The following is a 22,693-nucleotide window of genomic DNA, read 5'->3' as shown; positions in this document are numbered from 1 at the left end:
CGTTGCTTTAGATACATAACGTCCACAAAGTAACAAGTCCATGGATTAAGATATAAATGGAAAGTGGTTAAAAGAAGTTAGATGCACGAGACCTTTCCATACATATAAATATCGTATCCTAAAAATGTTCCTGGTCATAGGATCACCAATTGGACAATGGTGATCCGTAAAGACTGGTACACATTATGTATGCTCAATTGGGAGGATGACTAGTCTCATGTCATTCGTGTAGAGACACTGCGATAGATGTGTAGGTGCTCTATAAAAGATGGAGTCCACTAAACATGATCAACTTTGGAATTCTTGTATGTAAGTCTTACTTACAAGTGTCAAACAAAGAATTCTAAGTTGTGATAATGCCAATTAATCCTTAGACTTGAGACATCACAGTTGTCTTGTATATATGTTGTTTCTCTTTAAGAGCACCACACGGTCGTATCAAAGTAATGAGACTTAAAGGCATTCCTCAGGATTTTCAACATATACGCAGACACAGGTGAATGTACAACAAGGAATCTCTGCTCTTAGTAAGAAGAGAGAATACTCTAAAGATATGATTCGTGAATTTTTGGCCAAAGTATCATATGGAAATTGAAACAAGTACGTTTGCAATTTCATCAAATTGAATCATATAATCTAGAGATGTCATATTAGGGATTTTGACACAAGTTTACCATATCCCGAGAATAGGACATAGAGTATTGAATTAGATAAGGATCGAATTGCATTGTAGTCACAAACTGACTAGGTTCTCTAAATGAATTCTTTTTAGCTTGGGTAGCCATGACCTACTGCTAGGTGTCACTCATGGCTTGTAGAAGCCCTGTAAGGACTAATTATAATTAGCCTTCGCCAGTAGGGAGAATTGTATGGAGGGATACAATTCACACTTGATTCAAAGTGAATCATTCATACCCACTACCTTACTAATTAGAACCTATAAAATTGCACACCGAAAAGGAATTGATTGGGAAATTAAGAAGAGAATGAATGATTTTGTGACTTGGTCAAAGTCAAAGGTCAAATGGTTGACCCAACACTTGACACGGTCAACTAAGGATGACCGGGACTAACACTCGTTAGACAAGTGAGTGATTGAATTTGTCAAATCACTGGAGTTATTAAACTAATTAGATTAATTTAATTATTCAATTAAAGTTATGAATTTTAATTAAAGGTCCCATATGACTTGGAAATTCAAAAGGGATTTGACCATATGGATTTAGGCACATATGTGACACATTATAGGATTAATGTGTTGGACGAAGATAGCTCAAAGATGACACACAAAGGGGGGTTGCGGCTACACTAGGGCATAGGGGTATTTTTGTCACTCTTGTGACATTTTTTATCATATAAGTGTGTAACTATAGTATCCTATCATCTTAGGGTTTTCAAGTTGGTGAAATTGGAAGAGAGAAAACATCAAGCTCTCTCTCCCTAACCCCTTGAATCTATCACATCAAGTGAGGGTGCTAGCACCACTCTTCACTTGTTGTCTACTCATTCTCTCATCCCATTCAATCATTGGTGAAGAGTTTTGGGGAGGTGCATATCTTTGCACCTATTTAGAGAGCTACAAGGTGGAGAATCAACATCAAAGGGAGAGCCAACAACAAAGGGACCACTCCCCTTACTTGAACACCATTCTTGGCTTCAAGATTCGCTCTAAGAGTATGAGCATCTTATCTTCCTCTTAAATAGGTTTCCTTTGGGAGGACTCCACATGTGGGGTATGGAGTTGGGTGCTAAGACTAGCTTCGCTCAATATTGGGGAGTGCGAAGGGCAGAAGAGATGATGGGGTCGGATAGGAGATGGAGTCAGCGGAACTGGTAGAAAAGTGAGATTCATGAGTCGATTACCACAGATGGCGCCAAATTGTTGATGCTCTTTTTCGGAAGGTCAACTTAGATGAAGGAGTATTGGATCTTTAGCAGTACAAGAAGATTAGGAATCTTTGGCACGAAGGGATCCTACAGAAGAAAATGAAGAAGAAGCAATCATCAAGTTTCGGGCACCGATGTGGTACCTGTCGAAGGCTATCGATGCTTAAATCAGCGATTGTGAGATATGTGGTAATTTTGACAGAGTAACAATAAAGGTAAAAAATAGTTACTCTTTTTAACTAGGTACTGTTCCCCATTTATAGGGAAGTGAAACTGAGAATTTGCACAAAGTTTTGATGTGGGACTTTGTGCAAATCACCGTGGTAGAGACACGTGTCTATGACTCTAAGTTCTATAGTTGAGAGCATCGGCAAGCGGCTACCGCTTCGAAAGGAGGTCCTCCTTCAGTGGGTTGAGAAGGTAATGATGTCACTCGTATTCTAAAGGCTGTCTGAGTGTCTTTGGAGTGTCTCTTTCCTTTTGCCAGCCGACGTGCCTACCTAGTTATCAGTCTTCTAATACCGAATGCGCTTGGCTAATTATGGTGTAAACACCTTCTGTATCATTGCAATTTCTATTCATTGGAGGATGAATTTTCCATACTCCGTTATGTGTAAACTTAAATTTCATCTCTTGACATAAAAAAAAAGAACATAAATTTTATCTTTTGAAAAAAAGTAAACTTAAATTTCATTTTTGTAGTATGGGACACGATAGAGATTGTAAAATACATTTTTGTTTTGATACAAGTAATATTCTATTGTAAAGTAAACTACGGAAAAGGGGATTCGAACTCGAGTGATGAGTGGGGAGCACATCTGCTCAACATGACTAAACCCATGTTTGCAAATACATTTTTTTTAAAAATTAAAATGAAAAAGGAGTACTTTTAATGTTTTTATAATTTTACTTTTAATGTTTTTACAACTGTAAGTGGAGCTTCATTTAATTAAACCAAGATTACAAACAGTTATGAAACATTTTGAATTTTTAAAATCTTGAGTTATTAGGAGTAATAGTCACTGAATTATAACATGTTTTACACTTTGGTCCTTCAACTCCATTTTCATTAGCAATAGAGGTCCTACCGTCAATTATGCTTAGCTTCTTCTGCCAATTTGAGGGTCAAAAATAGAAATTACTTGGCTTTTAACTCATGCTTGTTCCTTTAACTCTTCTCACCACCATACCAACCACCACAGCGACCATCTTTCCGGACCCACCCTAGCTCCTCCCACCCCAGGTCCCCAACTCCTACAATTACTCAGTGCACCCCAACATGACATCAAAATAGAGGGAACTACAAATCAGGCTATAGTTATGGGACTATTGCTCCTAATAACCCTAAAATCTTTAGAGTGTGGGAAAAAAATGTGTAACAATTCAAGGAATATTACTTTAAAAAAAGTTTTCTACACTATTCGTATCTGAATTACGATCAGTATCCTAATTCAATATCTAAATAACTTTAATTTGTCCCACTGAAATTCCTATCTAATCCTTTTTGTTTAATAAGTAGCAAATCAAATTAAATTGAAAAACTCAAAGTAAGGGTTTGCATTCTCTCTCGCTCGCGAGGAGAGACTAGTGTTAGGGTTAGAGTTTGGATATAGGTTATGCCCTCTGGCCGCCGCCGTCGTCAAACTTCTTCTCCCAATGCTTCCTCGTACTCCGCTATCTCACTTTTCTCTTTTGTCGGTGTGGTCTTGGGCAATCGTTTATCTCTATGGCCGCTTAGGATTGTGGTGGGTAGCTCAACGCCTTACTCGTTGGTTTACAACAAAGACTGTTTGGCATGTGGTTCTGTCGTCATGTCCTAGAGCTCATGTTTTGCTGATTCGCATGTTTTCGGCGGGGTATGTTTGACGTGGTGGTTCTGTCGTGGTGTTCTTAAGGTTAGTGCTTCGCTGGTGGTCTGGTCTGGTTTTTGCGTTGGTGTGTAGTTCTCGACTCTTGCGTGGTTGTGTGGCTGTGTGGGTCTGTAGCCTTCATGTTGACTTGGTGATGAGGGTTGTGATAGGGATTTTCGCGAGGTGCTGGTGGTGCTAGTTGGGAGTTTATTGGTGGTTAGCTTCTAGAAGTTCTTGGATCGAATGGATCTGGTGTGTTCTAGGATCCTCGGTGTTGGGCGCGATTTTCGGCGGATAGGGTTGTTGGTTGCAGTCTTTATTCCCATCTCTCTGAGTTCTTTTGTGGTGGGGATCTGGGATCCGAGTGGTGATAGAGCCTTTACTATTGTTTAGCTATATTTCGCCGAATTTGCTGAAAAAAAGATGGAGGTTAACCTTGAGGAGTCTCCCAATTCTCTCTAATGTGTTCATTGGAACGTTTGTGGGCTTCGCATCCGATAAACGTTCCTATTATGATGCTATTCTGTTGGAAGTTCGTCGCGCTAAGAGACCAATCTTGATCCCCCATGCCCTGTCGGGTAGGAGTCTAGATTAAGACTCATGGAGTTGGTATTGGTACTTATGCTGGCTATGTTCGGACGCTCACCACAAGTTGCTCTGTGCATCGAACTATGCGTGCATAGAAGTTTTTCTTTGACAATATTATGTTGTGGCGAATTGTTCTTTGCGGGGCTTGGAGTTGTGCTTTGTTTTGTCTATCTTCTTTTGGTTCTTTGTAGACTCATGGAGTTGGTATTGGTACTTCTACTGGCTATGTTTTGACCCTCACGACACATTGTTTTGTACATCGAACTATGCGTGCATAGGAGTTTTTCTTTGGCAGTATTATGTTGTAGTGGGTTGTTCTTTGCGGGGCTTTGAATTGTGCTTTATTTTCGTCTGTTACAAGTTCTTTGTAGTAGTTCAAAGTAGCATGTGTCGAACTCTCTTGTTAGTTCATGACATGTGTAATATTCTTTCCTACCTAAGGTTTGTCTCATGTAATTTTCCTAGGAAGATTTTAACTAGGCTACTGTATTTGTTCCGATCTTTGTATACTTTTTGGGCTTATGAATGAAATCCTATTCTAAAAAAAAAAGTAGCAAATTACATTATTTTAGAGAAACTAACAGATCTCATGTGCAATTTTGGCACTAACAGATCAAATTAACAAGATCTTAATTTGAGTCATCATCGTCCCTCCTCCCTTCCCACTCCCTCCCAAAACACAACTCCAATTATTTTGGTTTTTTATTTTTATTTTATTTTATTCTTTTAAATATTCACAGAAAACCACAAAAACAAATAATAAAAAAGAGAAGAAAAGGAAAGAAAAACGCAGAAAAATAAACAATCCTAGGACTCTCTGGTCTGGACTCTAGAGACTAGAGTGAGAGAGAGAGGAGGAGTTAAATTCAAGATTACAATGCAAGAATGGCTCAGCACAGGCAGCCAGGGATGGAGAGGTTGGGGTTACGTGGCCACGATGTCCACCATTCAAACGGCGGAGTAGGAGGAGGAGGACCAGATCACGTCGCTGTCGGGATCCGCACCGCCCCGCACAAACCGGGTCGGGGCCGCCGATCGGGTCGATCCGACAAGGGCCCATTTAGAATCTCTATTGGAGCCGTCGTCCTCGTTCTCGCGCTAGTCTTCGTTTTTACTCTTCTGGCCTTCTATTACCTCTCCCGAAACAGCAGAGGTATTTTCCTTTTTCAAGTTTCATTTTTGTGTGTGTGTTTAATATTGGTTTGTTTGGTTCCCGGGAAAATGTAGGAAATGAAAAGAAAGTAGTTAGTTACTTGTCAATGGCGGACTTTATTTGGCTGGTGAGACAATAGAGGAAAAAGGATCACACTGTAGTTTGCTTTTTAGTTGATTTCCTATTTCCTATCTAGGTTGAAAGATCTGTGCATTTGATCTTGTTATGTTTCACTTGAATTTTGATTATTTAATGACTTTGCTTGATTGTTGAGAAGATAAAGGAAAAGGATCATTCCCATTAACATTTCAGATACATTTTAATTGTTTGATTCCCTTTTCCATGGTTGTTGGAACTTTTTTTTTATTTTAATTTTTTGTTATGAAGAAAAAGTGGTATACTTAATTCAGCAGCATCTGGTACTGGAATTATATGAATCCTAGTTTAGCATCAAGTGATTGCTTTCTTGTGTTGGTGCAGAACTAAATACTTATCATGCTGAGGAAGATGACATAAAGAATGATCCTGACTTTCTCACAAATGTGACACGCACGGAGACTTCTAAAGTCCTTAGGTTTGGGAAGGGTTCAGTAGTTCATGGTCGAGATTCTAGGTATTGGGATAAAGATGATAGGAGAAGGGATGGAGATTATAATGAGGATGGTAGTGCAGGTGTTAGTGATGAAGCCACTGATAAGGGTGATGTTCATGTGAGAGTTAAAAACAGTGACAAGAAGTCCTTGAATGATGACTTTCCTAAAAGTTCCAGTAGGAAAGGTGGATTGTACAATGAAGCTGGGCGCAATGAGTTGAAAATTTATGAAGCTGAGTATGAGGCCTCTCTAAAGAATAGTCGAGAATCTAAGGATGAAGATTTGGATAAGCAAAAGGAGGTAATTGATGTTGATGACGAGTATGATGATGGGATTGATTTTCATGAAACTCACATGGATGAATATGAAGATATGGGACATCAGAATGACCATTTTGATGAAGAAAAATCACGTGATGAAGATAGTGGAGAGTCCATTGATCTTCCTGATGTTGGAACTAATGATCAAAATGTTGCCAACAAGGTTGAGAAAGTCTCCACCAATTCATTTGAAGATGATCCTGTTCAGCACTCTCGAAATCTTGATGAAGTTAACACAAAGCCCAGGCATGTCAGTATACATTCTGGTCAATCTTCAAAAAAGTCACGATCAACTTCAAAAAGGAAACCTAAGCGCCGGAAATATTCTGGTGACATATCTGTTTCTTGTTGCATATTTGTGTGTGTGTGTGTGTGTGTGTGTGGAAGGAACCACGTCTAGTTAATATTTATCTTCTCAATTATTGATATTTGATTCAGCTTGCATAAGTGAATTACACTTGGCTTCTGCTTCTAGATTAGACATTCATTTTGACATTTGGTCTCTTGCTTTCTGCATGTCATTGATTACAAATTAGAATCTTTATGCAAATCATAGAAGTGCTACTCAGTACAGACAAAAGAAAAGAGTTAGTTCTTATTGCAAATCCTATAAGTCGACTTAGTACAGACAAAACAGTTCATTCTTGTTGCAACTAGGTAACTGTATACATTTCAGTATAATGGTACTATTTAGAAAGCGGCTACTTATCTGCTACCCATATTTATTTCCTTAGTTTTATTTCCGTTAGTTAGAAAGACAAAAATGAAAAAAGATGTAGGTATTCCAAAAAAATCATGAGCGTAGTACTGAAAAACTTAAACTTCATTTACTTGAAAAGAAACCTTCTGTGCTTTTTATTAATGAATCTGTACTGCTCTGTATTGATATTTGTATGTATCTTGGAATTGTCGTTAAGAGTAAATGCTGTGAGTAAGGCCATGGTGGTTTAGAAGAGCCACTTTAGTTGTTTTTGGATTTCTTGGTTCTGGCTCAGTTTCTGAAGGATTGATCTATGCATATAGTTGAATGCAACGTCATGACGGTAGTTGTCCTTCAATCTAGGTGCTTTAATAGGGGTTGCTCCTTTTTGTTGTTGTTGTATTCTTGACTTGTCATATTGATATTCTTCAGGTTCCTCTTGTGAGATGAAGTTTTTAAACTCTACTGCACAGCTTATAGAGCCTTTAGAAAGTCGAAAGTTTGCAAGGTTCAGCATGCAGTATACTCAAGCAGAGGACAAGCCTGAAGGAGAAGAGCATTGGGAACCTAGATTTGCAGGGCATCAGACTCTGCAAGAACGGGAAAATTCCTTTTTGGCAAATGATCAAAAAATAAAGTGTGGCTTTGTTAAGGGTCCTAAAGAATCCCCAAGCACTGGATTTGACTTGGCAGAAGATGACACAAATTACATCAGCAGATGCCATATTGCTGTTATGTCTTGCATCTTTGGAAATTCAGATCGCTTGAGGATGCCTTATGGTAAAACGGTAAGGAGAATCCCTTTCCCGAGGAAAAGAAATTGTCTACTGTTTTCTTAATGATGTTTCATTTGTTTTAGGCCATCTAAATTTCATATAATCTTTCTATCAAGAAAAAAAAAAAGTAGAAATGAAACTATATATTTCATATTGGCATATTGTCTTTGTTGAGCATTGAGCTTTTAACAGCCATTGGCACACATGTAAATACAAGTTTTGCACCATGACATTTTAGGCTCGGTTAACTTGGTAACAAATGAAATTAAATACAATAGATGGAACTTTAACTCATAAGATTTGTTTATAATCAATTCAACCATTAGATTCAAAGTTTTAATTTTGCTCATAAATTTTCAAGCCAATCCAATACCCATAACTATCCATCTATGTTGCATACGATATTAGCATTTTGCCCGTACTTTTTGACCCAAGAGTTTGGATCAAATTTATGGGGGGTAGTTGCTGTCAGATCTGATTGAAATTTGGTGAACATCGTGTTCATAGCTAAAGCTTCAAATCTAACAGTTAGTTTGACAAATAGAATGAAGAAATAAAAGAGTAGTTAATGGGGGTTGCTATAGAAATTGGGTTGTTAATGCTGTCACGAATCAGACATATCAGACCTATATCTTACATTGTCTCATTCCAAAGATGCAAGTTGTTCTGTGCCATGTGAGAGGGCTAGGGATTTTGCTATGATTACAAAAATTGGCGGATGGGGAAGAGTTGTACGTTAGAGTGATTTTTCAGTCATCTCTTTGGGCCAAAGTTTCTAATGCACTAATTTTCTGCCATTTGTTAAGACTAGAAGGCAGCTATATGGCTGTTCTGTTTTGTTTTTGTTTCGTTTTGTTACAATAGAAATGGGCTTGTTGTCCCCCACTTTACAGTTTGAGTTTGTGCTAATAAAAGTTTCTATCTTTTTAGAAAGAAAGTGAATCTATCCATGTTTCTAAATATTTCTCAAAGCATCTCTACATTAAGTTGAGTTATCCATTGGAAATTTTCAATACCAATGCCACTTTGAGTTTATTGTGTCTGTTAATCAAATTTTTGTGTGTGGTTACATTGGGAGGAAAGAAACCCTCGGGTTTCGATCCTAGGTGCCAAGCAGGGGGGAAGGGGGAGAGCCACAACCACTGTGGTAACCCCCCTCAACGTTAGTCAATATTCTTTCATTTAGACATAAAGTTATGATAAATGGCATAGACCAAAAAAAAAAAACAGATAAAATGAACATTGACTCAATTGAAATTCTCTTAATTTCAGGTGTCTCGTTTGTCAAGGAAGTACGTTTGCTTTGTTATGTTTGTCGATGAAGTTACTTTGCAAACCATTTCTTCAGAAGGGCAAATTCCAGATCGGATGGGTTTTATTGGTTTATGGAAGATTGTGGTGGTGAAGAACCTACCATATACTGATATGCGGAGAGTGGGAAAAATACCAAAACTTTTGCCTCATCGGCTTTTTCCTTCTGCAAGGTGAGAATGTAACTAGTAAACTGTACTGAATTGTCATCTTCTGGGCAGTTAATTATACTTGGTAGCGGTCTTTAAAGCTTTTAACTACTATGCTAAGTGATGTAGGATATGGGTGAATTGAGTATTTAGGTAGTTTAGCGGAAGCGAAAACAATGGAAAACAGAAAATAGAACAAAAGGGATAGGTCTGGAATCTCTCCAGGGGTTTGGCTTCACACCAAGTAGTCTCCAATCTCTGGAAAATAAACTTTCCTTTATATCTCAACAACTCAACTCCATAATGAATTACATAGATGGGGTATTTATAATAATGTAACCCTAGAGTGAGAAGGAAAATTAAACTTATTCTAGGAAAGAAATCCTAATCCAAATAAAATAGAAAACTTAGAAATCCTGCCGAAATCTGGAAAAACTAAAAATCCTAATGAAATCTGGAAAACTTGGAGAACCTAGGAACTAACAAATAAATTAGGAAACTAATTAATAATTCCCTCTTCCATCTCTTTCGTTTGTAAACCCTAATGGGTTTGACAAAGATGTCCTCATCAATTCTCCCTGGCTGAGAAGAACTCGACTCCGGCGAGTTAGAATTGTAGTAACATTCCTGGAAGTCGGAATCAGCGTGCAAACATATAGACTCATCCTCTGCCTCCCTCCCAAATCTGATAAAATCAATGAGTTGTGGGAATGCTGACTGATCAGTCACACTTTCCCTCCTTTGCTGAACGGTGATTCAATCAATGGGCAACTTACTAGTGTCATCATAGGATGAAAAATCTCACCAGATTCAACCTTAATGTCGACAACACTAGCAAGAAGTTCAGGCTTACACACTTCTTCCTTAAACTCACCTTGACCAGCAGCTTCTACTTGAATCTCCGTGGTATTGTCTTGAAAATTTTCTCCTTGTTTCCAAACATCAATGGATTGACATTCTCGAGACTCCTTCTTTGAACAAATATTGATCACGTCAAACTTATCCACATAAGGGTGCTTGGATGCTTCTAGTTTTGCAAGACGATGATCCATGAGTCTAAATCGTTCTTTGGAATCTGCCACTTGCTTTGTTAGAGTTTCCAGCATATGAACAATCCGTTCATAGACCATTGCTGGCATGTTTGTCTTACCAACTGTAGTTGGAGCCATACACTCGACATACAACATGCAGAAAAAGAGATTTGAAAATTTCGAACCCAAGGAAAACGAAAACCTGGCTCTGATACCAAATTTGATGTAGGATATGGGTGAATTGAGTATTTAGGTAGTTTAGCGGAAGCGAAAACAATGAAAAACAGAAAATAGAACAAAAGGGATAGGTCTGGAATCTCTCCAGGGGTTTGGCTTCACACCAAGTAGTCTCCAATCAACAACTCAACTCCATAATGAATTACATAGACGGGGTATTTATAATAATCTAACCCTAGAGTGAAAAGGAAAATTAAACTTATTCTAGGAAAGAAATCCTAATTCAAATAAAATAGGAAACTTAAAAATCCTACCGAAATCTGGAAAAACTAAAAATCCTAATGAAATCTGGAAAACTTGGAGAACCTAGGAACTAACAAATAAATTAGGAAACTAATTAATAATTCCCTCTTCCATCTCTTTCGTTTGTAAACCCTAATGGGTTTGACAAAGATGTCCTCATCACTAACTTGTGGATTTATACATGTTAATTGTGTAGATTAGATTATGCATGTGTCCATGAGAATTATGGAATTCAGATTTCAGTTAATAAATCTTTCCAAAATAATACAGGTATTGAAGAACACAGAACACTAAGGATTGTGACATTAAGCTAGCAATTGAAGATTTAAAGAACATTGTACAAAGAATTTGTTTTGTGTGTGTGAGAGAGAGAGAGATGGAAAACTTGAATCGTTACTCAAATATTCTAAATTCAGGTCTTAAAAGTCTTGAGTATTTTGAGTACAATGGGATATGGATGTGACCACTAAACATTTTCCCCCTGTCCCACTATCCTAACACGATAACCGTCATAAAGGACTAACTGAAAACCCGAATACTCAACTCTAAGATCTAGACCAAAATCTAACAAGAAGCATATTACTGTAGTGGGACTTGTGCTTTTGTACGTGTTGCTTGTTGGATTTGTCTGTTTATTTTGCTGAGTTTGTATTTTTTTCTTATGAAAACTAGCTCTAGTCTCAGACTATTCCATAAAATTTCAGGTATTCAATCTGGTTGGACAGCAAATTGCGCCTCCAACTTGATCCCTTGCTCATTTTGGAATACTTCTTGTGGCGAAAAGGTTATGAGTATGCAATTTCGAATCACTATGACCGACACTGTGTATGGGAAGAGGTTGCACAGAATAAGAGATTGAATAAGTATAACCATACCATCATAGATCAACAATTTGCATTCTACCAGGCTGATGGCCTGACAAGATTCAACGCCTTGGATCCCAACAAGCTTCTTCCCAGCAGTATGATTTTGTTCAAAAGACATTTTCATTAAAATATTATGGCTGCAATGCACTTTCCTTTACCAGTATATGACATAATTTGTCTTATTGCATCTGCAGATGTACCAGAAGGATCTTTTATTGTCCGGGCACACACTCCTATGTCAAATTTGTTTTCATGTCTATGGTTCAATGAGGTTGAGCGGTTTACTCCTCGTGATCAGCTAAGTTTTGCATATACATACCAGAAGTTAAGAAGGATGAATCCTGGAAAACCTTTTCAGCTTAATATGTTCAAGGTGAAAATTTCTGCAGATTATTGTTTATAGCCAAAATGAATGTAAAATACATGAATAATTTGACTGTAAGATTTACCTCTCCACAACAACCAACATGAGTGGATAAAGATGCTTGGATCCCTTATGGATAAAGACTAAGGAGTATTCTCCTTACAAGCTGAGGTGGGTAAATCCCAATTTACAAGTCAAATAGTGCGTTTGCCACCTCAGTTTGTAAGGAAGAATGACTCTTTAGAAGCCAATCATTTTTCTATGAAGAATAGAGGAAAAAGAGCATGGATTGGATCTAACAGTCTTTATCTGGGTTCGTCAATATTGCAGGATTGTGAGAGGAGAGCCATAGCTAAGTTGTTTCGCCACAGGTCAGACGAGAAGCAGAATATTCGGCAAAAGGCAACAGAGTGAATCTCTTCTAGATTGGCTGTTCTGAAACCTGCTTTTATATGTTTGGTCACACTTTTCACTGTGTTTGTGCCGACTGTCTCATGGTGAAAGAAGTCTACAATGATGCCGAACTTTTTTTTTCAGAGAGTTCTCAGGGGCGAAGTAAGCACTGCAGTAGTTGCTTTTACCACCACGCTGAGTGCCTCTTCAGGAAAGAAACTTAACTCTGCATGCAAGCTGCATTAGCTTTGTTGTATTCATCCCATTTTTTCATTCATTGATCCCTCTGGAGGCAAGTAGGAATACCTCAAGTAGGAATATCCAAATCATAGTCCCATGTATTTTACAGCAAATGGATATTGCGGTTTTGTTGTTTCTGTAATGGGTCATTCAAGCATGTACAATATATAATTTTTTTTAGGCAATACAATTTGATAATTGATTTCACTGAATTGACTTTGTTGAGTAATTTGGCTGGATTTTACTTTGGTACTCATATTTTGGTTTAGTTTGTGCAATGTGATTTGATTTCTGCTTTTCTAAAGATAGTTTTATCTACCTGGCCAAAAAGTTAAAAAAACAAAAACAAAAACTTACCCATATTCTGGTTTAATTTTACCTGTCTTTTCTAAAGAGAGTTTTTGAATCAGTCTACAAATCCAAGATAGTGTACATTGCGGAGTTGCACATGATTGGTTTGATAACTATTATGGCATGTTTGACATTGGGTCCATAGCTCAGTGGTAAGAGCATTTGTAGCGGTCTCAAGTTCGAACCCTAATTATACCTTTCCCATCCCCTCCCAAATTTTGACCTAAAAACAAAAAACACCATAATGGCATGTTTACTTGGAAGTGGAAAGAATGAGTCACTCCCATTCAAGGTCATTCTAGTGTTTACCAACACTTTGGGAATCAAAACAAGAGTCAGAAAATCAGCAACCACACTACGAACTTTTAACGATGAGATTTTATGGGAGTTATTTACACTAACACCCTTGAGTTTTGTGGTGTCTTCGTAAAACCCCCCAAGATTTCTAAAATTAAACGAACACTCCCTGAGATTTCAAATGGTTTTCACAAAACTCCTTTTCGTTGATTGTTCGTCCAAAAATTGATGATTTCCTAAATAAACAACTTATGCAAATAACAAATTTAACCTCAATGAATGTATATGTAATTTAATCTTAAAGGGTAATTATGTCATTTGAAATTTTTATATATATATAAAATCATCAATCTTTGGACCAAAAATCAACGGAAAAGGGTTTTGTGAAAATAATTTACCTTAGGCGTGTTCGTGTAATTTCTAAAACCCAAAATATAAAGTTCAAAGGGATGTTAGTGTAAATAACTCAATCTATGGTGATGCGTAATATTGTGAATGTTGGTGATCATGTACCATCAATGATGCGTAATATTGTGAATGCTGGTGATCATGTACCATCAATAATCCATCTTTTCTACCAATAATACAATAATTGCCAATCATTTTTTATTACATATAAATATATTGTTAGTAATAAGTCTAAAATACAATAGAAAATTCTATTTTAGCAAGGTGATAAATCATTTCAGTGGAGATCAAATGAACCATTCCTTGTCATAAAAAAAAAGAAAAAAAGAAAGAAAGGAGTTGCAGAAGTAGTAAATCATGCCTAATAGAGGTACTGCACTAAGACAATCGTCTGAGGCAATCAATCAAGACATCAGTGTGTTCCGGCTTCCCGACAGATATGCGAACATAACCACTCAACTCTTTGTTGTTGTAATGACGAATCATCACACCCATTTTTGCAAGGTCCTCCTGCATCAAAATTTAAACCTCGCTAAAAACGTTAGCATTATGCAAATTTCAGTGGTGTTTTTCTGGGCCTACAGTGGATCAAACCAATATATATGGCACATGATACAACCTCAAACTGACTTAGGTAAACACCAAACTGTGCAGAGCTATCTTTGTGATTTAGACTTCTTTTCACCTGTTAAACTAAAAAAACTTCCTGTTAAATCTTTTTCGGGGTTGGGGGGTGTTGGTGGTGGTGTTGGCAGCTTCATAAGTTCTATTATTGAATTAGATGAATTGTGGCTTTCATAACTAGTCCAACACGAGTTTACACTAAGGCACTCAAACGTAGCAGAATGGCTAAAACTACTATAGGGTTGAATTCCTTTCCACGCTTCTCTTTTCTTTCTTCTCACTCTACTACTGAAACCCTAATAATATGCATTGCTCGAATGCAATAAATTGGATAAAGAACCTCAAATTTACTAAGATGATGACACAATGCTATATGAAGGAAAAGATGAAAAAAATACCTTCAGCTTCTTAGCATCCATTCCTGATGTAACCTCACAAAGAATGAAATTGGAATAGCTTGGATACGGGTTGAGAAACGGCAGCTCCTTTACAAGGTTATATAAAGCCTCTCCCTTTCTTGTAGCAAAGCTTCTTTCACCATCTGGTATATTTGGCAACCCATATTAGATATGGTGATAAGCACAAATGATACCTTCAAGACCTGGTCTTAAAATACTTCAATTATTATCATTCACAGGCATGGGATTAATCCTAAGAATCATAACCTCGAGATAGGTGGGGTTCTCCAATGCTGCGCAAGCAGAAACTTCAGCAGCAACAGACACATTATATGGTTGCTTTGCTCGCCAAAGATATTCAATGATGGTCAATGGAAATGCTCCATACCCAACGCGGACCATTTGCCCATTCCCAAAAGAATTTACCATTTATATAAAAGTTGAAACTAAGAAACTAAAACATTTACAAAATCAATTCAAAACTGAAAAAACAATTAACATGAAAATATGACAAATCAACTTTGGCAAACATAAGATAAATTAACCCTACACTCATTGTTAAATTCACAACATCCATACACATGAAACATCAAAATGACATGCATGCAATATCATCAGTAAAAGCAGCAATTTATAGTTCGAATCTGGCAGAGAAATTAAGTTTCTCTCTTTAAATTTAATAATTTTACCCATTCAAGTTTTGAGTTGCCCTTTATAAGCATAAACTTGGCTGGCACTGTGACACAACTTCAAGGCATCACTACTGGACGAACAGATAAAACGATTTGAGACATTTATGGGGTATTCCAGCAATCATAATTTAATACCGAAACAAAAGAAATTAAAGAATACCAGCTCGTTTGCTAAATGTCCGAAGAACAATTAAATTCTCATACTTTTTCACCCATTGCAGCCTCGATTCGAGACCTGAAAACTCAATATATGCCTCATCCAGCACCACCAATATAGGAAGCTCAAGGACTTTCAAGAGAATCTCGTCACTGATTATACTGTCATAAAATAAGTAGAGCATGAAAATATAATATCTTAGTGTGAAAAACAGATTCTAGAACAGTCTGCACAGTTTTTAAATCAGCATAAACCAAATTAAATTAGTCTAAAGCATAGAGGACAATTAAGAGTGATAAACAACAACAAAAAATCAAGAGCCAGTTTTATCAAGATTTTCATAACCCAAGAGGCAATTCTACTTATAATACTTCCAATATGTCTGACATTATTTACAGCTCATCATACTAACCTTAAATCCCAGTCAAACACCAATATCATGTCAATTTCTTGCTTGATAACTTTCTCAGCGAGACAGCTGGAAAGATTCTTATCCTTTCCTTTTTGCTCAAACAAACAGGCATGTTTCCTAGTTGCACCAGTAGTTTTAACAAACCGGTACGCAACCCATATTAAAACAAAAGCTCATCCAGCTCTACAACCAAGGGCTAGATATGTGGATAAGTCAAGTCAATCAGGCAATTTGAGTTCTCAAGTTTAGAATAAACCAAGACTATCTCAAGAGTTGACCAAAAAAAATGTCAATTTCAAGATATTCAAAAATCATTTGTTAATCAAGCCAACTGGTAATCATTTTAGTTGTCACTTTCTCTTATCAAGCTGATCTTGATTCGACCTCAAGTGCTTGATTTGGATAAAATCCCATAGCTTATGAATCGCTCTCAATAGGTAAAATATAAAACATAGAACATCAACTTCCGTAATAATTTTTGTTTGAGTACCCTACAATGTTCATTAGAGGACTGTACAATATAAAACACAGAAGGGCCCTCATTTCAATATAAAAATATGCAAGAAAAGAAACAATTTTTAGTTACCTCCCATCTGGATTATTTGCATAAACCATTCCCTTTGCCTTAAAACATGTGAGAGATAATATCTAATTCAACATAAACCATTCCCTAAAGGCACCAATTAAGTGAATCATTACACACAGCCACCGGGAAAAAACAAAAAGAAATTACAGGGTAACCATTTCTTTAAAAGAACGCATAAATATAAGTTTGTAAAACCTCCACTGACATGCAGAAGAAAAATGATATCCCCCATAGACAAAGACCTAACTTTTACTTGTTCAAATAACTAAGATGAATCAAGATCAGGTCCAATGAAGTAGAGAACAACAAAATTTATTGTGGCAGGAAATTCTTTTGGAACTCAACCCAGGTCCAGGAAGAACAGGCTGCTCCAGCTCAAATTTGTCCAGAATTTCTTACTATAATTGATCATAGAGTCTAGATGCTAATACTAAAATTATGAGTTCACAGACAGTTACTTATCCTCATTTAAACCAAAGTTGAACTATGTATCAACCGATTGGATGGACATAAACAAACAGATATTTAGAACTGATTAGTGAGTTGTTCAGCCATTGAACCCTTTAAAATGATATGCAAGAAAAACCCAAAATAAAAAGTTAGTAATGAGCCCAGAAAGTAGAGACCAAGATCATATAACTCAGCAACAATCATTATCAAGTCTAGCCCAACCCCATTCACCATTTTTCTCACAAATATCCACCAAAACTCCAAAACTGACTTTTAGTGGATTTTACAGGGGAAAAAATGCTGCGTTTGGATTGCAATACCTCAAATGACAAAATCGACTGATAAGGAGACAAATTCTTCAAATGGGGTCGAATGAATGAGTCACCGATCAAACGCTGTTGACCCTCTTTGACTTGTTGCTGCACAGGGATTGTGGATGCCATAGCCAGCACCCTCCTCTTATTCCCTTTTGCACAACTAGGTCCTCGGCTGGTGTTGGTATTAGTCAATCGGAGGGAGGAAGCGTTGTATATATCAATCCACTACTACATTTTACTATTTGCGCGACGAAAGAAAATTCGTCGCGCAAAATACAATCCAGCGGCGGAAATAAAAATTTGTTGCGCAAACAGACGAAAACATGCACGACAAAACTTTTGGTCGCGCAAAGATACTTAGCACGACAAACAAATGAGTCGTCGCGCAAAGTGGGGAAGAAAAACCCGGGTTCATTTTTTTTGGCGCCAAACATTTGCGCGACGATATTGATTGTCACGAAAGATATCTTGGCATGACGGTTTCAAATTTCGTTGCGTAAAGGTGGACAGAAAAATGTGCGATATCTTTTTTTTGGCGGCAAATAGTTGCATGATGGAAATACAATTCGTCGTGTAACGTTTGATGTCGGCACGTTCTTGTGCGACAAAAATTTGCGTATGCGCGACGCAGGTTTGAGCAACGAATCGAAAATTTCGTCACGCAAAAACCCGATGTTGATAAGTGCTTGCGCGACGAAAAAAATTATTTTATGCGACAAAAAAATAGTTTTGCAAGACGAAAATGTTGTTTTGTTGCTCAAAATCCTTCGTCTACATCTCTGGATTCTGCCATTGCAGAGGCAGAATGCAAAATTTTTTTGGAAACTCTCTCTGTCTGTGCTGCTGCCTCTGCTGGGAATTTAATATGCTCATTGGGTAAGTATTATTTGTCGTTTGTTTAAAAGTATTAATGTAAATTCATACCAACGCTATTAATTTTGTTCTCATTATAGATATTTGTAATTAGCGATTGTGGAGAACGATTGAGAATGTATTTTATTCATTTTATATTAAATTAATTACATTATGTTGAACTTAGTTTGTTATATTTATATTTTTTGTTGTGAAATGATATTTATATTATGTTGTTAAATTGTGCGTGACGCAGTACAATGTGTTGTGATGTACGAAGTTAATTAAAATTACGAAGTTAACTGAAATTAACTTTATTATTATTTTTTAGTAACACTTAGTTTCCCGTTCGAGATTAGTTGGATTTCGTGCATGGATGCATAAAGCATGACTGCGGTCCAATTAATTCTTGAGTTGTCCCATTATTTGGACAGTTTGGTAATGCATAATATTGTCACGTAATCTACGGCTACATGATTAGGTTTCGATTGTGGAGATTTCAGTGTCATCTCGGTACGTTCTTGGAGTGGTACGTAGGTATTTATACCATGCCCACCTCAAGAACTGTATCGAGATGCTGTCGAAATTCATCCACGTTGAAATCTAATCTCATGTAGCCGTAGGTTACGTGACTGGACTATGCATCCCCGAATGGGATAGGGCCCTTACCGGAGGTATAAGGTGACATTATAACTTCATATGAGATTGTTGTGATTGTGGTATCAGGAATTATGAGCAGAATGTGGATACAGAACCCGAATAGATGCGCAGATGAATACTTGGATGGAATCGAGGATTTTATTGAGTTTGCACGTAGACACAACCCGGGTGCAACTAGAATTCGTTGTCCTTGTAGGAGGTGTAACAACACGTTGTGGGAGACAATTGAAAATGTTGGATTTTATTTAGTAAGGAATTGAATGATTGAGACATATAGCATTTGGAACCTTCACGGAGAACAATTAGACAATGCTTCGTCTTCAAATGCCACAAGGGTGGACAATGTTAAACCTATTGTAGATCCTAATGAACAAGTCATGGATATTATAAATGATGTTTTTCCATTTACATCGACCAACATCAATTAGGAAGGGGAAAATAGCGTGCCTACCCCAATGGACAGTGCGGAGTTCGAACATTATGAACAACTGTTAAAAAAATGCAAACCAAGAGTTATACCCGGGGTGCGAGAGCTTTTCCGTTCTCACGACCATTGTGGAGCTAATGTACGGAAAAATAAAGTATCGTATGTCGAACCTGTGTTTCGATTACTTTTTGGGGGTTTTCAAGAGAATGCTTCCGATGGACAATTGTTTGCCGAAAGACCATAGACACACGCAAAAGGTGTTGAATGGTCTTGGATTGGGTTATGAAAAAATTCATGCTTGCAAAAACAATTGTATGTTATTCTACAAAGAGTATGAACATTGAATACATGCCCTATATGCAAAGAGTCGAGGTTCAAGATGACATCTCAGAATAGAACGACTAAGATCCCACAAAAAGTCATGCGTTATTTGCCCCTGAAACCTAGGCTACAGCGATTGCATATGTCGACTCATACGGCCACAGACATGAGATGGCATAAGGAAAAACGGGTAGACGACGATGTGATGCGGCATCCTGCAGATAGGGAGGCATGGAAAAAGTTCGATCGAACATTCCCCGAGTTTGCTGCTGATCCCCGAAATGTTAGATTGGGACTTGCCACTGATGGATTCAATCCATACGGGGTTCTAAACCAACATCACAACACTTGGCCGATTTTCGTATTCCCATATAATTTGCCGCCTTGGAAATGTATGAAAAAAGAATACATGATGATGACTGTTTTGATAACTGAGGATCATCATGTATGATGGCGGGAAAAGGATAAAGAGTTTGACGGGAACATAGAGCATCGCCTCAGACCTAGAGAATGGTCCGGTGATGAGATCTTGGAACAGCTTAACCGTTTGGATTTTTCTCCGTTTGGAAAAATAGTTACTCGGATCAGACCTTCTACACATTTGAACTGGACGCACAAGCCTATGTTTTTTGAGCTCCCATATTGGTTGAAACTAAAATTGAGGCACAATCTCGACGTTATGCATGCTGAGAAAAATGTCTTTGACATATTGATGGGCACGATTCTAGATATCGAGGGTATGACAAAGGACACGATCAAAGCTCATCTTGATTTGGAAAGAATGGGCATATGAAGAGGTTTATAGATGAACATGGACGGTGATAAAGCTAGAAGGGATCTGACATTTTTTTTCCATGAAACCGAATGACAAAAAAGATTTTCTAAAGTTTTTATCGTCTGTAAAGTTTCCCGATGGGTATGCTTCTAATATCGCGCATTGTGTGAATGTTGACGGGGGTAAATTTATTGAACTAAAGAGCCATGACTGCCATGTGTTTATGCAACGCCTACTTCCTGTGAGTATTCGACACTTTTTGCCAGAAGATGTAGTGAAACCAATTATGTTGTTGTCCAGATTTTTTTCCCAACTGACAGCAAAAACATTGCGAAAGATAGACATTAATCAGTTGCGCCATGACATTGTCCAAGTCCTATGCAAGTTTGAGATGATATTCCCTCCAGCTTTCTTCACAAGTATGATCCATGTGATGGTTCACTTGCCAGAAGAGTCATTGCTCGCTGGTCCTATCAACTATTGCTGGATGTATCCAATGGAAAAGTATATAATCCTCATCATTTGTTTATGCATCCTTATCCCACGCTCGCTAATTTGTATCGTTTCGTTTTGGCAGGCTTCTTGGATAGCTGAAAAAAACTGTACGCAACAGGGCAAAGCCCGATGGATCAATTATAGAGGCTTGGGTTCAATATGAGTCGCTTACTTTCTGTGGAATGTATTTAAAAGATGCGGACACGGCTTTCAGTCGTCCTGAATGCAATAATGACGAAGGTATGAGAAATGATAAACTTTCTGTTTTTGCCCAAAGCGCACGACCCTTTGGAGATCCTATACGAGGAGAGTCGTTTTCTAGAAATGACATGGAGGTAGCGTATGGGTTTGTACTTAACAATTGTGATGAGATAATGGCATACTTAGATGAGCATGAAGAGATGATGAAGTGAGAACATCCATCACATTTGTATGCCAAGAAACACCGTGATTTGTTTCCACAATGATTTTTGGAATATGTAAGTTATAAGTGCTTTGTATTTGATATATATATTGTATTATTTAATGTTATCAAACTAACATGTGAATGTTTTTGTATAATATTAGGTGAATAAGTTGAAATCATCAAATTCACCCTCTTACAGTGAAGAGTTATATAACTTGGCATTCAACCCGATTCACGCTGAATTATTCTCGGGTTGCCATGTTAATGGCATCAAGTTTTTGGGGACTGCACGAGATGACAAGTTGTGTACGCAAAACAGCGGTTTCCGTGTCCCAGGTGGAGGCGAAAGTACGGACATTGATTTATATGGCAAACTCACAACTGTCGTGCAATTGCTTTACAAAGACCGATACCAAGTGATCATGTTTAAGTGTCGATGGTTTGATACAAACACAATGGGTAGGGAAGTGTTAAAATAGACCGTGGCTTACTATCAGTGAACATTAACAGAACTTGGTATGATGACGACCCTTACATTTTGGCAAACATGGTAAGACAGATTGTGTATCTAGATGACCCTAAAGCCGGAAGCGGTTGGAAAGTTACTCAACAGATGGATCAGAGGAACGTGTATGTTGTACCAAAACTAGAACCAACTGACAACTACGTCGACAACGTCAATGACCAACGGTTGGAATCTTCCATGAAAAATGATGCAGAAACACTTCGAGATACAAATGTTATACAAGAACCGTTTCAGCTTCAAGGAGTGTCTTCAATCGAAATACCGATTCAGTCAATTATAATTAACCTCGGTGATCTTCCGCGATACGAAGTTCCAGTGGGCCCGAACAACGAAAGTGATGAGAAGGAGGATTGGGAGACCGAAAATGATGATAGCGAGGACAACAAAGGTTATTATAGTTCATATGATGAATAATGCAATTTATTAGTGACTACCCATGTAAAACATAGTAAATGAAATTTTTTGTAATGTAATTATGGTAGTGTAAATATGGCAATAACAAATTAAAATCAAGTTGCACACAAAATTTGCAATCACAAATTAAATTACAACATATAATATATAAATTTAAATTTAGATATATACGTAAATTTGAAAACAGATTTGAATCTGTCTATTTGATTTTCAGTGGTCTTTATGAATATAAGAATTAGGGTTTTCTCTTTTTTGTGTTTAAAATCTTCAAATTGAATGAATAAAAAAAAAAGAATCGGGCCCTGAGGTCTCACAACCCCGTCTTATTTAATGATTTAATCAAGCATTAAACTATTATGCAAACTATAATGTGTAAATTAAGTCTCACATCGGAGAATAAAATAATAATTCAAATTTAAAATAT

General features: G+C 37.3%; 2 protein-coding genes across 2 annotated transcripts; one reads left to right on the top strand and one right to left on the bottom strand.

Annotated features, from left to right (window-relative positions):
- Nucleotides 4,956–12,940, top strand: LOC18768289. The gene is made up of 7 exons (XM_007199655.2): nucleotides 4,956–5,478; nucleotides 5,959–6,720; nucleotides 7,524–7,879; nucleotides 9,140–9,351; nucleotides 11,543–11,799; nucleotides 11,899–12,077; nucleotides 12,399–12,940. Exons 1-7 carry the CDS (start codon nucleotides 5,211–5,213, stop codon nucleotides 12,480–12,482), a joined length of 2,118 nt encoding a protein of 705 aa, XP_007199717.1. The 5' UTR covers nucleotides 4,956–5,210; the 3' UTR covers nucleotides 12,483–12,940.
- On the bottom strand, nucleotides 13,879–16,156 carry LOC18766373 (histidinol-phosphate aminotransferase 1, chloroplastic). Its single transcript, XM_020570562.1, has 4 exons — nucleotides 16,041–16,156; nucleotides 15,632–15,789; nucleotides 14,780–14,922; nucleotides 13,879–14,267 (listed from the first exon to the last, which is right to left on the bottom strand). Exons 1-4 carry the CDS (start codon nucleotides 16,067–16,069, stop codon nucleotides 14,136–14,138), a joined length of 462 nt encoding a protein of 153 aa, XP_020426151.1. The 5' UTR covers nucleotides 16,070–16,156; the 3' UTR covers nucleotides 13,879–14,135.

The sequence above is a fragment of the Prunus persica genome, chromosome G8, assembly GCF_000346465.2.
Source record: "Prunus persica cultivar Lovell chromosome G8, Prunus_persica_NCBIv2, whole genome shotgun sequence".
Taxonomy (NCBI): Eukaryota; Viridiplantae; Streptophyta; class Magnoliopsida; order Rosales; family Rosaceae; genus Prunus; species Prunus persica.
The sequence above is the reverse complement of the archived record's forward strand: the minus strand, read 5'-3'. Positions and strand labels throughout refer to the sequence as shown.

Excerpts from the sequence above, each read along its gene's own strand:
- LOC18768289 (XM_007199655.2), top strand. The coding sequence starts at position 5,211 with ATGGCTCAGCACAGGCAGCCAGGGATGGAGAGGTTGGGGTTACGTGGC. Across the intron at positions 5,479-5,958 it reads CCTCTCCCGAAACAGCAGAG|AACTAAATACTTATCATGCT; the intron begins GTATTTTCCTTT and ends GTGTTGGTGCAG. Across the intron at positions 6,721-7,523 it reads TAAGCGCCGGAAATATTCTG|GTTCCTCTTGTGAGATGAAG; the intron begins GTGACATATCTG and ends GATATTCTTCAG.
- LOC18766373 (XM_020570562.1), bottom strand. The coding sequence starts at position 16,069 with ATGATATTGGTGTTTGACTGGGATTTAAG. Across the intron at positions 14,923-15,631 it reads GACATTTAGCAAACGAGCTG|ATGGTGAAAGAAGCTTTGCT; the intron begins GTATTCTTTAAT and ends CAAATATACCAG. Across the intron at positions 14,268-14,779 it reads TGGATGCTAAGAAGCTGAAG|GAGGACCTTGCAAAAATGGG; the intron begins GTATTTTTTTCA and ends ATTTTGATGCAG.